This window comes from Falco biarmicus, chromosome 4 (assembly GCF_023638135.1).
Source record: "Falco biarmicus isolate bFalBia1 chromosome 4, bFalBia1.pri, whole genome shotgun sequence".
Classification (NCBI taxonomy): domain Eukaryota; kingdom Metazoa; phylum Chordata; class Aves; order Falconiformes; family Falconidae; genus Falco; species Falco biarmicus.
The window spans coordinates 15,672,486-15,684,638 of NC_079291.1; the positions used below are offsets into that span (position 1 = coordinate 15,672,486).

At 48.4% G+C, this 12,153-nt stretch overlaps 2 protein-coding genes across 2 annotated transcripts in view; both read left to right on the top strand.

The window, feature by feature from the left end:
• Window positions 1-1,402, top strand: part of KIF15 (kinesin family member 15) — a 39,662-nt gene extending 38,260 nt beyond the window's left edge. Inside the window, exon 35 of the mRNA XM_056334770.1 lies at window positions 192-1,402. Within this exon, the coding sequence (XP_056190745.1) occupies window positions 192-254 (63 nt within the window). The 3' untranslated portion in view covers window positions 255-1,402. The remainder of the gene's footprint in view (window positions 1-191) is intronic.
• A 548-nt stretch (window positions 1,403-1,950) lies between these two features.
• LOC130147518 (uncharacterized) lies at window positions 1,951-9,398 on the top strand. The gene is made up of 3 exons (XM_056334773.1): window positions 1,951-2,233; window positions 7,171-7,317; window positions 8,164-9,398. Exons 1-3 carry the CDS (start codon window positions 1,960-1,962, stop codon window positions 8,388-8,390), a joined length of 648 nt encoding a protein of 215 aa, XP_056190748.1. The 5' UTR covers window positions 1,951-1,959; the 3' UTR covers window positions 8,391-9,398.
• The last annotated feature ends 2,755 nt before the right edge of the window (window positions 9,399-12,153 follow it).

Sequence of the window (12,153 nt, forward strand, 5' to 3'; positions counted from 1 at the left end):
GACCTCCTGATTTTATGCAGCTGTGTAGGTCATGGCTGGTCTGTCTCCTCACAGGCCCCAGACAAGGATCACCCCATTTAACTTAAGTCCACAGTGTATAAAACACTTGACAAGCGTATATATCACTTATTTAGAAATATGAAAGACGTTAGTATCACTTCCTTAATACACCCATGTTCTCTGTTTTACAGGAGACTGAAAAACTTCGAGTTGAAAATGCTTTTTTGAAAGAATCAAAAAAGTGTGAAATGTAGACATCATGATCAGCTATAATGACACAAACAAAACTGCAGAGCCATATTTTATAAGTCTACAGAATAAGCAAAAGCCAGCTGACTTTGGCTGTGGTCCCAGAATAATCAAGTATTTTAGTTCCTGGATTTTTTGCTAGTAATAAGTCTTAATGAAAAATTTCATTCCAGCTACGTGGGTAACTTTCAGTGACACATTAACACCTTCCTATATAATTTTGGAAAAACTGATTTTGTATAGGTACTAGAAGATACTTCCTTGAAACTGTCATACCTTGCCAAGAAAAAGCTTTCTCCCTGCGAACACACCTGAATCTTTGTTTTCCGTTCTGCTTTTATTCAGGTTCCTACCTTTTATGAAATGCTATGTTTTCCATCAGAGTAGAACTTTTAAAAATAGAATTTTTTTGTAGGCTTTACTTTGGTTTGGGTTTTGTGAGGTTTTTTTGCTAAACAGGGTGTTTTTACTGGGTTACTTAAATATAATTTCATATTGAAGTTTTGTTCAATAAAGCATGAATGTGAATTTAGTAATAGACTTGTAAATAGTACTATAAACATCTTTTGGCTTTACATTCTTTTCTTTCTCTATTTAAAATAAAAATGCTTTTTAAACCTTTTTTCCTCCAATATAAACCTGTAGAAATTTTCTATATTAGAACTGTAGGAAATTCTAAGTATTTTGCAAACAGTTTCTTATCAAACAAGTTAGAAATGTTAAGGAACTAGATTTGAAAATATGCAGAATGTTTAGGTGTATAACATAAATTCATGTAATTGCATATAACATTTATTGGAAAACAACTTAATGTTTTGTGTTCTGCTAGCAAAATTTTTATGTACCAGTATCAAATAGTTGTGTGTTTAGCTGCTTTTTTTTTTTCTTTTTACTGTCTGTAATCCTATCATTCCATTTATGGCTACTTGATACAGTACTGCTTTTGCCTACAAGGGATGGGGCAAAAGGGAAGGAAGAGAAAGATGTGTCAAGCAAAGAGCAGAACACCTGGTGAGTTCCTGCATTTGGCTGAGAGGAAGAGGAATTTCCCCTAGCTTATCTATGGATTTTTCAAGTTGCCTAATCCTGCAGATAAGTTTCCAATTGAACTTTAATGTGAAGTATCGAAGTGAAAAACTGGCCTTGAACTGGAGAGGTGTTTTGTTTTTTCTGTAGATAAACAGTAGTAGAGATTTGAAGCAACGTTACAAGCGCGCTAAGAGCTGAGAGGGGAGGAGTTTGCCTTGGACCACCGAGCTGTTGTCCCCCGCGTGCTGTTCGTCGCCGCCGCGGTGCGGGTTCACACACGCGCGCGGGGCCCCCTGCCGGCCCTGTGACCGTTTCCGTGCGGGCGGGCGCCTGCCCCTCCCGGCCGATCGGCCCTGCGCAGCCTGCGCGCCCCTCGGCCTGCGCCCTCGGGTAAGGCTGCAGCAGGACCCGGGGCGTAAACATTAAAGCCTTTGTAGCCAAACGAGCATTGCCCACGGCGTTTTCCTTCGCCGTTCTCCCCGAGGCTCGGTACGGCCGGCCCCCGGAGGGCGGCGCGGCGGCGGGGCGCTTCCTGGCGGCGGCGGCGGGCCCGGCATGCGGGCGAGCGGCGGGGCGGCGGCGGTGGCCGCGGGGCTGCTGGGGGCGGCGGCGGCCGCGGCGGCGAAGCTGGCGCTGGGGCCGGGCGGGGAGACGGCCGGAGGCCCGGTAAGGCAGGAACGAATGGGCGCCCGCAAGCGGCTTCCCTGGGGGAGCGGGCGGCCTCCCCGGCAGGCGTTAGTCAGCCCCTGGGCCTCCCTTCCTCACGGAGCCCGCGGTGGGAGGAAACGCGCGGGTTCTTCCCGGCGCTGTTCCAGGCAGCGCCCAGCACTTCCCTTCAGCGGGACGTGCCGGGAAAGCGGGGCGCGCCGGGAGAGCCGAGCCGTGACGCGGCGGGGGACCGGCCGCCTAGCTGGGGCGGGGGGGCGGGTAGCGCCGTGGGAGTGCCAGCGGGCGGGTGAGCGGCGAGGGCGGCTCGGTACGGGAATGCGTGAAGCCAGGCCCAGTCGCAGAGGCTTCGTCTGTCTTACTTGAAAAGTGGGAGTTAGGTGTTTGACGTTCAAGTGCACTATTCTCAGCCCGCTGTTTTGCTAAGAACGTTGTCCTTCTCCCCCTCCCGTCCTGCCCGTTGGCTGTGAGGGGAGCCGAGAGGCAGGGCGGGGGGCCGCGGCGCTGCTGGGCCGTGCCCCCGGCAAGCTCCCTTGGGCGGCCGCGGGGGACGACCTTTATCTCGCCCGTGTTTCACAAACCTGGGTGTGCTTAAGGTTCCGTGAGACCGCTGGCCTTACACCTCAAAAATACAGAACTGAGTTCTCACGCAGGCACGGCAGGTGTAGGGACGTGCACAAGGTTGTGTGTGAATGGGGAGATGCTGAGGCGGAAAGCATGTGCGAGTTGTAAAAACTTGCCAGGGAGATTTGTTATTCATATGGCAAATGTGTATTTGGGACTTGAAACCCAAAGGACAGCCCAAAGAGGAACTAGATTTGGAAAAGTCTAGCCTTGCAACAGGAAAAAAAAATAGACTTGTGTGATTATTAGAAATGGTTAAAAAAGCAAAAACTCAGTACCTGCCAATCCTGTTGATCCTTTCCTATATATCAGAAAGGGTGGCAGGAAAGAGAATCAAAAAACTTAAATCCTGATACTTCTCCTAATCTCCCCCACAAAAGGTTGCGTTCTGTGCTGACAGAAAAGCAGAACATGGAATTACTGAAAATGTTGACAGCATGTTATCTGAGTATTTTTCTCCTTTAAAATTTATAGTAATGTTGCTCATTTATTGTCAGGTTTTTGGTGGTTTGGTTGTGGGTTTTTTTGAAGGTTCTATGACAAAGGGTCGTATCATTGAGGTGGACTGTCACCAGCATTTCAAGGGAGGTGGTCCTTCCATTTTACTCAGAACTCGTGGAGCTGCAGCTGGAGTGCTGGGTCCAGTTCTAGGCTTTCCAGTACGAAAAAGAGATGGAGCTGCTGGACAGGGTCCAGCAAAGGGACCAGAGCATCCCTCTATGAGGAGAGGCTGAAAGAGTTGGGACTATTCAGCCTGGGGAAGAGAAAGCTCAGAGGGATCTCATCAATACGTATAAATACCTGAAGGGAGGGGGCCAGGCTTTTTGCAGTGGAGCTCAGTGACAGGACCAGAGGTGATGGGCACCAGCTGAAACACCAAGGGTTCCCTCTGAACATCAGGAAACATTTTTTTCATTGTGAGGGTGACTGAGCACTGGTACAGGTTACCTAGGGAGGTGGTGGAGTCTCCATCCTTGGAGATATCAAACCCTGTCTAGATATGGTCCTGGACAACTGGCTGTAAGAGTGGCGAGGTTGAACCAGATGATCTCCAGAGGTCCCTTCCAACCTCAACCATGCTGTGATTCTGTGTTTCCATTTCTTTGTTCTAGACAAACTAGTTCAGTTACTTCTTTCAGGTCCGTTCAAGGTGGTAATTATGAACAAAAATCATTAGTTTAGCTGTAAAAAAACAGGTTATAAGTAAATGGCATAATCTTCCTAGTAGCTTAAATTGCACTGAACTGTAGACGCTAGAGTGTTTCAGAGGGCTCCTTTTAAATCCTGCATGCTGGCTGCAAAGGCTTTTCTGCAGAGGTGACAGAGGCTCAAGGAGTTCTGCGTTTGAGGAAGAGCTACAGAAATATAAAAATAAATATGAGAGCAGCCATCGCTTGTGCAGTGTGGAAAGTGGTGACAAATGTTAGAAGTGCATTGACGCTTCTAACAGGTTATGATGTAGGGTAGCAGGATACTTGATGACAGCATGAAGGTAGATTTCCTGGCCAGAAGAATGTGTTGTGATGGCCTAGCCTGAGAGTGGCCTGATGAAGAGGGGTCATTTCACGTGAACAAAAGTTGTCCTTTACTTTCCCCTCTCCCCTGCCAAACTTCACCTAAAATTACTTCTGCCACTTCAGGTGTGATTCTAGATTATCTGAAATGTACACTAAAATTAATCTCCTCTTAGAAAAGCAATCAGAACAGTAATCCTTGACTCACTAGGCTTGCTTGGCTGAGCCCATGGCAGGGGAGGAATTTATACCTCCCTCCTTCCTTGTGGAGAACACCTGGAGATGTTCTTATCTCTCTGCGTGCCATTGCAATGACCACTCTTCTGCCCACTACGCAGAGGGTCTCAACCTCCCTCTGGAAAGCCTTCCTTCTGGGCAGAGCACACTGCAGCTGATTTCCCTGTCTCTGTAACAGAAGCAGATCAGAAGAAGAACCCATGGTTTCAGAGTCACTTTCGAAGATAGCATAGTTGCTGTGATGGTGGAACCAGCTTTGCTCTACCACTGATAGACTAATTCAACTCAAGCAGGACCTCTGGAGGTCTGTAGTCCAACCCCTGCTGTGCAACAGGTTGTTCATGACCTTCTCCAGTGAATTTTTGAATACCTCCAAGGTTGGAGAGCCCATGACCTCTGTTCCAGTGTTTGATCACCTTTGTTTTCCCTTGTATCAGATCAAAATATCACTTGTTCCAAAATTTATTTGCTGCTTCTTTTCATATCCCAGTGCACCTGAGAGAGGAACCTGGGCTCCATCCTCTCTACACCCTCAGGTGGATGGTTGAAAACAGTATGTCCTGGTTTCAGTTGGGATAGAGTTAATTTTCTTCTTAGTAGCTAGTTGATAGGACAATGTTGATAGCACACTGATGGTTTTAGTTGTTGCTGGGTGATGTTTATACCAAATCAAGGACTTTTTTGTTTCTTGGCCTCTGCCAGTGAGAGAGCTGGAGGGGCACGGGAAATTGGGAGGGGACACAGCCAGGACAGGTGACCCAAGCTAGCCAAAGGGGTATTCCAGACCATATGACATCATGCTGAGTATATAAACTGGGGGGAGAAGAAGGAAGGGGGGGGACATCTGGCATTACGGCGTTTTTCTTCCCGAGTAACCGTTACGCGTGATGGAGCCCTGCTGTCCTGGGGATGGCCGAACACCTGCCTGCCCATGGGAAGCAGTGAATGAATTCCTTGCTTTGCTTTGCTTGCGTGCGCAGCTTTTGCTTTACCTATTAAATTATTCTTATCTCAACCCTCAAGTTTTACATTCCTTTCCGATTCTTCTCCCCATCCCTCTGGGTGAGGGGGAGTGAGCAAGTGGCTGCGTGGTGCTTGGTTGCCGGCCGGGGTTAAACCACAACATAGTAACAAGATCTCTTTTTCTTAAGGCTTTTTTTTCCCCCAGCAGCGTACCTTGGTAGGCTCTTTCTGATCCAGAAATACACTGAATTTAGGTGAAACACAGAGAATTGTTTTCCCCTCTTATCTTTCACTCCCAAATCTGCCTACCCACTGGAGGTGTGTGTGGATTTACCTGCCCTGAGCAAGGTAAAACTCACTCCCTGGTCACACAGGCAGGGGGTGAAGCTGGGAAGCAAACCCCATCCTGCGGTGGGGCATAACACATCAGAAGGTTTCTTCCTTAGAGGACTGGTGGCAGCTGGGTATGACTGTTCCTCTTTCTAGGGTTTGCCAGGGCAGCGGTAGGAAAACAAAAGTGCTTCACTGGTAGGAATTGTCATTTACTGGTGCCCTGATAAAGTTGGAGACTTTTGCCACAAGTGGGGCAGAATGAGGCCAAACACCTGAACCGTGCCTCTCTGGGATGGGATTAGTCTCAGAGAGCTTGCACCAGCCATCAAGCAGGGATTTGCTTTACAGCCTTTTCCTTTCAGCTTTGTACTTGCTACATCACTTGCTTCAGAGGTCCCTGTGGCCTCCCCTAGCTTGCAGTTCTTAATTTCTTCTTCCGAGTGGGAGCAGAACACGATTGGTGACCCCCATTGATTTGGGTGGCTGGCAGGGGGCTGCAGTTACAGCCATTCCCACGGGGCAGGTGCTGCCTCTCAGCTGTGTTTGTTGGTGGCTTCATACCTACGTTTCCGTCTGCTTTGAGATGGACCCCACCGTGGCCTGAAAGGTGACAGGCTAGGAAGGCATGATCACCATGGGCGTAGGCAAAGCCTTGCCTTCACTTGCCCTTGTGTGCTTCCCAAGTGTTATGTGAGAGTCGTGATCTGCCTGTGATCTCCTCCCTTGGTGTCTTCACATCAAGCACATGGTACCCAGGGCCTAGGGAGATGGCTGCAGCAGCTAAAACTATGGGTGTGGGGGGGGACTGGGAACGGTGAAGGCTTTTTAGGTAAAACGGTGCCTTTTTTTCAGACTGAGACTGTTAAATGTCTTGTCAGGTTGTCTGAGGGGGATCTTTCTTGAGAACCTAGAAGGCCCTTGAGTTCAGAGGGGTAGTTTTATTGCCACTAAATGCTGGAGCAGAGAGCTCTCAGTAAATCTGCTCTCCAGCAGGCATGCAAAACAAGGCACGATGCCCCTCAGCTCTCTCGTTCCTCCCAGAGGACCCTGCTCTGCCCTCACTGCAGCAGTAAAGCAGGCCAGGTCAGGGGAGGTGGTGAGGACCACTGGTTTGGGACCACGCTGGTCTCAGCCCACATTCACAACAGATGGGTCCTGTACCATGCAGCACCAGCATGTACATCTTTGGTGTGTGTTTGGCAGGACTGCATTTGACACTTTCCCATGCAGGTAGTGATGAGTGAAGGCTTTTCACTGCATTGCGTGTGCACCAGGGCTTTCTGGAATTCAGCTTCTGGCGTGGCAGCTGCTGTACATTGTCCCAGCACTTCTCAGCTTGTAGTCTGAGGCTGGACTCACGGCAGGACGTGCCAGGGTGATGCTTCATCCAGGGCTGTTTCCTTCTGCGACTTAATATATTCTTCTTCATGTAATACCAGCTGTAATTCAGCTTCAAAAGCCCACACTGTTGGGTTTTTCTCCAAAGTGCCTGTGAATTAGTGAGGGCAAGTGAGCGGTCAGTGAAAATGTGCTGGGGTTTCCCTTTATCCTACAGCTGCCTGTGCTGCTTCGCGTCAGCTGCGTTGGCTTGGTGTTTGCGTGCAATGCAGTGATGTGGACGGTCTTTGCAAAAGCCCTGCGACTCTCCTCCTCCTCAGCCGCTGCCTCTGTGACAACGACAGCCTCCAACTTCATCTTCTCGGTGAGTAGATCCCTTCCCCAGGTGCTGAAGCCTGGAGGAGCACAGCGATGTGAGAATGGTTGTGCTGGATGTGACTGGTCGTAGCTCATTTCCCAGTGTGACTGGCATTGCTGGCCACAGGGGGGGAGTTACAGGCAGATGTGAAATGACTGTGTCAGGCCTCAGCTGCTCTGACAGTTTATGACAGAGGCTATAGGACTTTTCTGGGTGGTGCAGGAGGAAGGATGCTGCTGCCCAGCGCAGTGCCTGGGTTTACTGAACTTTTCTAATTGCCAGTGAGAGCCAGAGCTGGGAGCTTTGCTTTGTTTTGCTTTTCCTTTGCAACACCTGACCTATGACAAGCCAAAGCCACCCTAGCTGGGTGTGAAGATGCACCGCCTTTAGTCACAGCAAGAGCATTTGTGACCTGCAGGTTTTTTCTACTCACTTTTCACTCTCAGCAACTGTCCACCTTGATTCCGTGCTGCAACTTGCAGTCATGGTGGTGTCTAAAGTTAGTGAGGCCCTTTTTTTATTGACTGGAGTTGCCCAGTCACCTGGAGATTTGGCTCCCAAGAGGTGCTGGAAAGCTAGCAAATCACACACCTCTGTGTGCTTTAGCATCTCTATGCTAAAATCCTGCTTTGGGACTGTGATATGGCTGTGCTTCCAGGCTGTATAGTAGAATAGGTCATCTCTGGCATCACCTGCAGCAGCCATTTCTGTTGGTGGTCCCAGCAGGCGTTTCCTCCAGCAGGTTTTGTCTAGGGCTGGCTCTCCCAGTAGAATTCCTCACAGCTCTGGCAGCGGCAGGAGGTTTTGAGGCAGCTCAGCCCAGTAAAGCTTTGTCTCTGTCTTTCCCTTCAGGCCATCCTGGGCAAGCTTCTCTTTGGAGAGACGTGGACGCCTCTGTGGTGGATCGGCCTTGCCATGATGCTCTGTGGCCTTGTGCTGCTGCATACAGCTGTGCCCCAGCCGGCGCATCTCCCAGCGGAGAAGAAGGAGGCATGATGGCTGCTGAGGGGACACAGCACCACACTGCCCCTTGCCCCTCACCAGCCTGCCCCATGACAGTGTCCCCAGTCCCCAGCTGACCTCAGACCGGCTTAACCCTTGCTCACCTGCTGATCTGCTGACGTGCAACATCACACTGGTTACATCTTTCAGAGCAGGTCAGTGTGTGGCAGTGGCAGCCTTGGAGGAAGCTGATCTGCTCTGAGTCAGTATTATAGAAATTGGGGCCAGAGGTTTATCAGCCACGCCTCCTCATCACACCCTGCGGCTGCAGAGTTTTCCCAATTTGGTGAAGGCTGAAAGTAAACATGGTGGTTGTGGAAGGTGCCTGTGTATCAAGTACTTTTCCATAAGAGGACCTGTCCCAAAATAGAAAATCAGTCGGGAGTAGATGCTGAAGGCAGCTGATACTTCCGCTGTGCTGTTCTGGACTTCCCTCTCGGCCTCTTGAAATGACCCCATGCCTGCTGCTGCCAGTAAGGCTGTGGAGCCTTTCATTAACTCTTCCAGCTTCCCCTGTCAGTCACCTACACCTTGCAACTTGCCATTTGTCTAGCTTCTAATTTCCACTTGCCTATTCCTGACGTTACTCACTGTAACGTTCTTGCTCTTTCCTTTAAACTCTTAACCAGGATGGGGTTTTGGTCACCATTCCTGCTGTAATTTTGGCACAGCACAACAGGCTGCATGAAAACAGTCAGCTGCTTTCACTAGGAGCGTCTATGTTCAACACATCCCCCCTCCCCACTTATGTTCGCAGTTGCTTTAACATTTGGTAGAATGGACTTTCTCAAGCAGCGTGGTTTTTGTATACCTATGGATGATGCGGATTCCCATTTGTGTGATGTAATCAGCCAGATCACTGGTACCCACACGTACCCTAAATTTTGGGTCAGCGATTACTCTGTGTTCAGGTGTTGACACGGTGCATGTGTCAAGAGATCATAATTTCTAAGTTATCAACTTCTTTCCCCAGGCCACACATCTGTTTTTACTTGGAAGTTTTTTAGATGCAGTCCTAATTGAGAAATGTAATTATGTCTATAAATGTATGCATCATGCTGGTAATAATCACTTGTTTGCTCTGGGCTTGCCACGTTGCTTCTGTCTTCTCGAAACCACAGAAAGTGAGTCACAGTTGTGGTATGTGCAGCAAACCTAAGAACACATTTCTGTGAGCCTCTATCAGAACCTCTCAGGTTTGTCGTGACTGGCAGATCTGTATCATGTCCAGCAGAAGCATTAAAATAGGCTAGCGGGTGAAAATGCCACTGGATTTGGGTTTGTGCCTTTTCCTCCTTTGTATCAGAAAGACAAAAAATCAGTGTCCCCAGCAGAGGCCAGAGGCTGTTTACTCCAGGTCCCCTGCTTTGGGAGAGACCATTCTAGCTCATCACATCTGGCAGCTGTGTCCCTGTCCCAGGAAGGGCAAAGCCTTTGCCTCTCAACTAGGTGTGCTCGTAAGTCTTCCCCCCCAAAGAGAGGAGCTGCATATGTGGCGGGGGAGAAGGCAGAGTGCTCTGAGTGTCTTTCCTCCTTAGCAGCATGGGTCTTTGCACCTGGGGAGCTATTCAGGTAGCAGCAGTAACAGAAAGAGTTGGACGCATCTGGCTGCCTGGTAAGCTGGGACTTGATGCGATGACCCAGCATCCCTCATATGTCTGCAGAGAAGACAACCGGGAGTTATGCAGTTCTAAGTACATCTAGTCTCCTTAGATCTTCGTATATGATGGAGAAATTAATGAAGGCTGCAAGCCTGATTTATTTGCCCTCAGCCAGCTGTAAGCTGTGGCTGCCTTCATGCGAACAGCAGGAGAAGGACAGGACTCTCCTCTCTGGTTAATCTGGCTGTTGCCCCTCCTCCTAACAAACCTTTTGGAAAATTCTTTACTATGGACTGTCTCAGAACTGACATTTCTTTATTACAGTCATTGGAGGTTAAGGGTCTAGGAAGTGTTTGCACAGGTGCAGAAAGTGAGGGCAGCATTCTACTTGACGATGCTCACTCTTAAGGCAGAGGAACGGAAACTAGGGCTGTAAATTCACTGTTGTGAATACTTGAAGGTGGGAATGGAAACGAGTTTCCCACCAGTTCCTGTGGGAGGAAAAGATCACCAAGCAGGGCACATTCTTTGGCAGAATTCCTCTTCCCTGTGTGCCCAGGGTTTGGCCCACGTGTGCCAGTGTTGCTTGTCAGCATGGGGCCAGGGCTGCAAGAAGGGCTGCAATTGCCATGTAGCAAAGCAGTGCACTTCTGGTATATAGTTCACGTGTGGTCATCCAAAATGCAGCTGGAGGTCATCTCAGAAAGGAGTGCTAGCGACTCTAAATTAAAGCACTGTCCAAAATTCAGTGGCTAAAATTTAATATTTACAGATGTTTTAGACCACACACACACACACAGAAGTGGTGTGAGACTAATGAGTGAGCTGTGTTTGAAGAGTGACCAGTTCAAATGTGGTAGACCTTGTAAGGTGGCTGAAGTTCATGCTTGTTATACCAGGGCAGAAGGTGGGTTATCCTTACGCAGGAACTTGCGTGGAGTTTCTGCACACCTGAGCCAGTGTATTCTTAGACATGAGTCTCAGGCACAAATTTCCCCTCAAAATTCCATCAAAATATGCTTTTGTTTGCATATCTCCTAGGTGTTGATTGTAATGACTCTTTCCTGCACCTTCCCCTCATTCTGAAACACAACCCTAATCTCTCCACATCTTGTTCATCAGATTTTCCTCAACCAGGTCAATACCATGTCACACTTTAAACAGTAGAAGAAGCAGGTACGTGGTTAACAGCAAGGCTCACAATGTTGCTTATGAAGATTGAAGTAAGTATTCTTGAATTAATGTGGGAAACGATTGAAAAATCTGTTGTATAAACAAAGTCCAAGAGTGTTATCTTCTAAGATAAATAATACCTTGTTTACAGGGAACAAAGCCAAATGAAATTATAGTTGCAGTTGAACCTTAAAGCATGGTTTGACTGATTAGATAAGGAACTGTACATAATATCTGAGAAATTTCATGTTGTTATTGAGAAGGAGCCACTGAAACTTGAAAGGGTTGTACAACGTCATGGTCACAGCATATATCAAAATAACTTGGAGGTATGGTATGTTTGCCTGGGTGATGACTAGAAATACATGGGATAAACAAGATCAGTAGATTGTTCTGCTGAGTCTGGCAAACTTAAACTTTTCAAGGAATTTGATTCAGTGCCCTGTGTTAACCCTTCAGAGACCTTAAATACTGATCCCATTTCAAGGATGTCATGCACACACTTAATTCTGCTAAAATATTGCAAGCAGTGGGGTGTTCTCAGAGAAGGGAGTCATGGTGACTCAGCGCACCAGAAGAGTGGTGCCATGGCTCTGACCTTGTCTGTCACAGAAAACCCATGAAGTTATGAATAAACAGGTGCTAATCCTGGTGCCATGTGCTCTGCTCCCGCTCACCGCCTGCAGAAGAGCAGCAGCAAGCCTTCCTTTTGGGGGCCCGAGAGCTGTAGAGGGGAGTTACGCAGGGTGGGCACTTGTCCGCAGCAAACATCATGGTGCCTGCAGCTTGCTTGGTCTTGCAGAAAAATTGAGTGATCTCAAGTCAGTGGTAAAAGCTTTCTCAGGAGAGCCAGGATTTTGCCTCTAAAAATCAAGTGGATGTGGTGTTGCGCTGTCTCACTTTTTAAAGGAAAGGGTTGCAAGAAGACAGCATTTCTGAAAACGCGGTCCTGAGGAAGAAACACAATGCCTTCTAGCTTCAGGCAGAAGGTGGCTGGTTGGGCGAGGTGTGTTTCAGTGCCCTTTCTAAGGCAAGTCTGTTTCTAGATACTTAAATACCAGGGAAA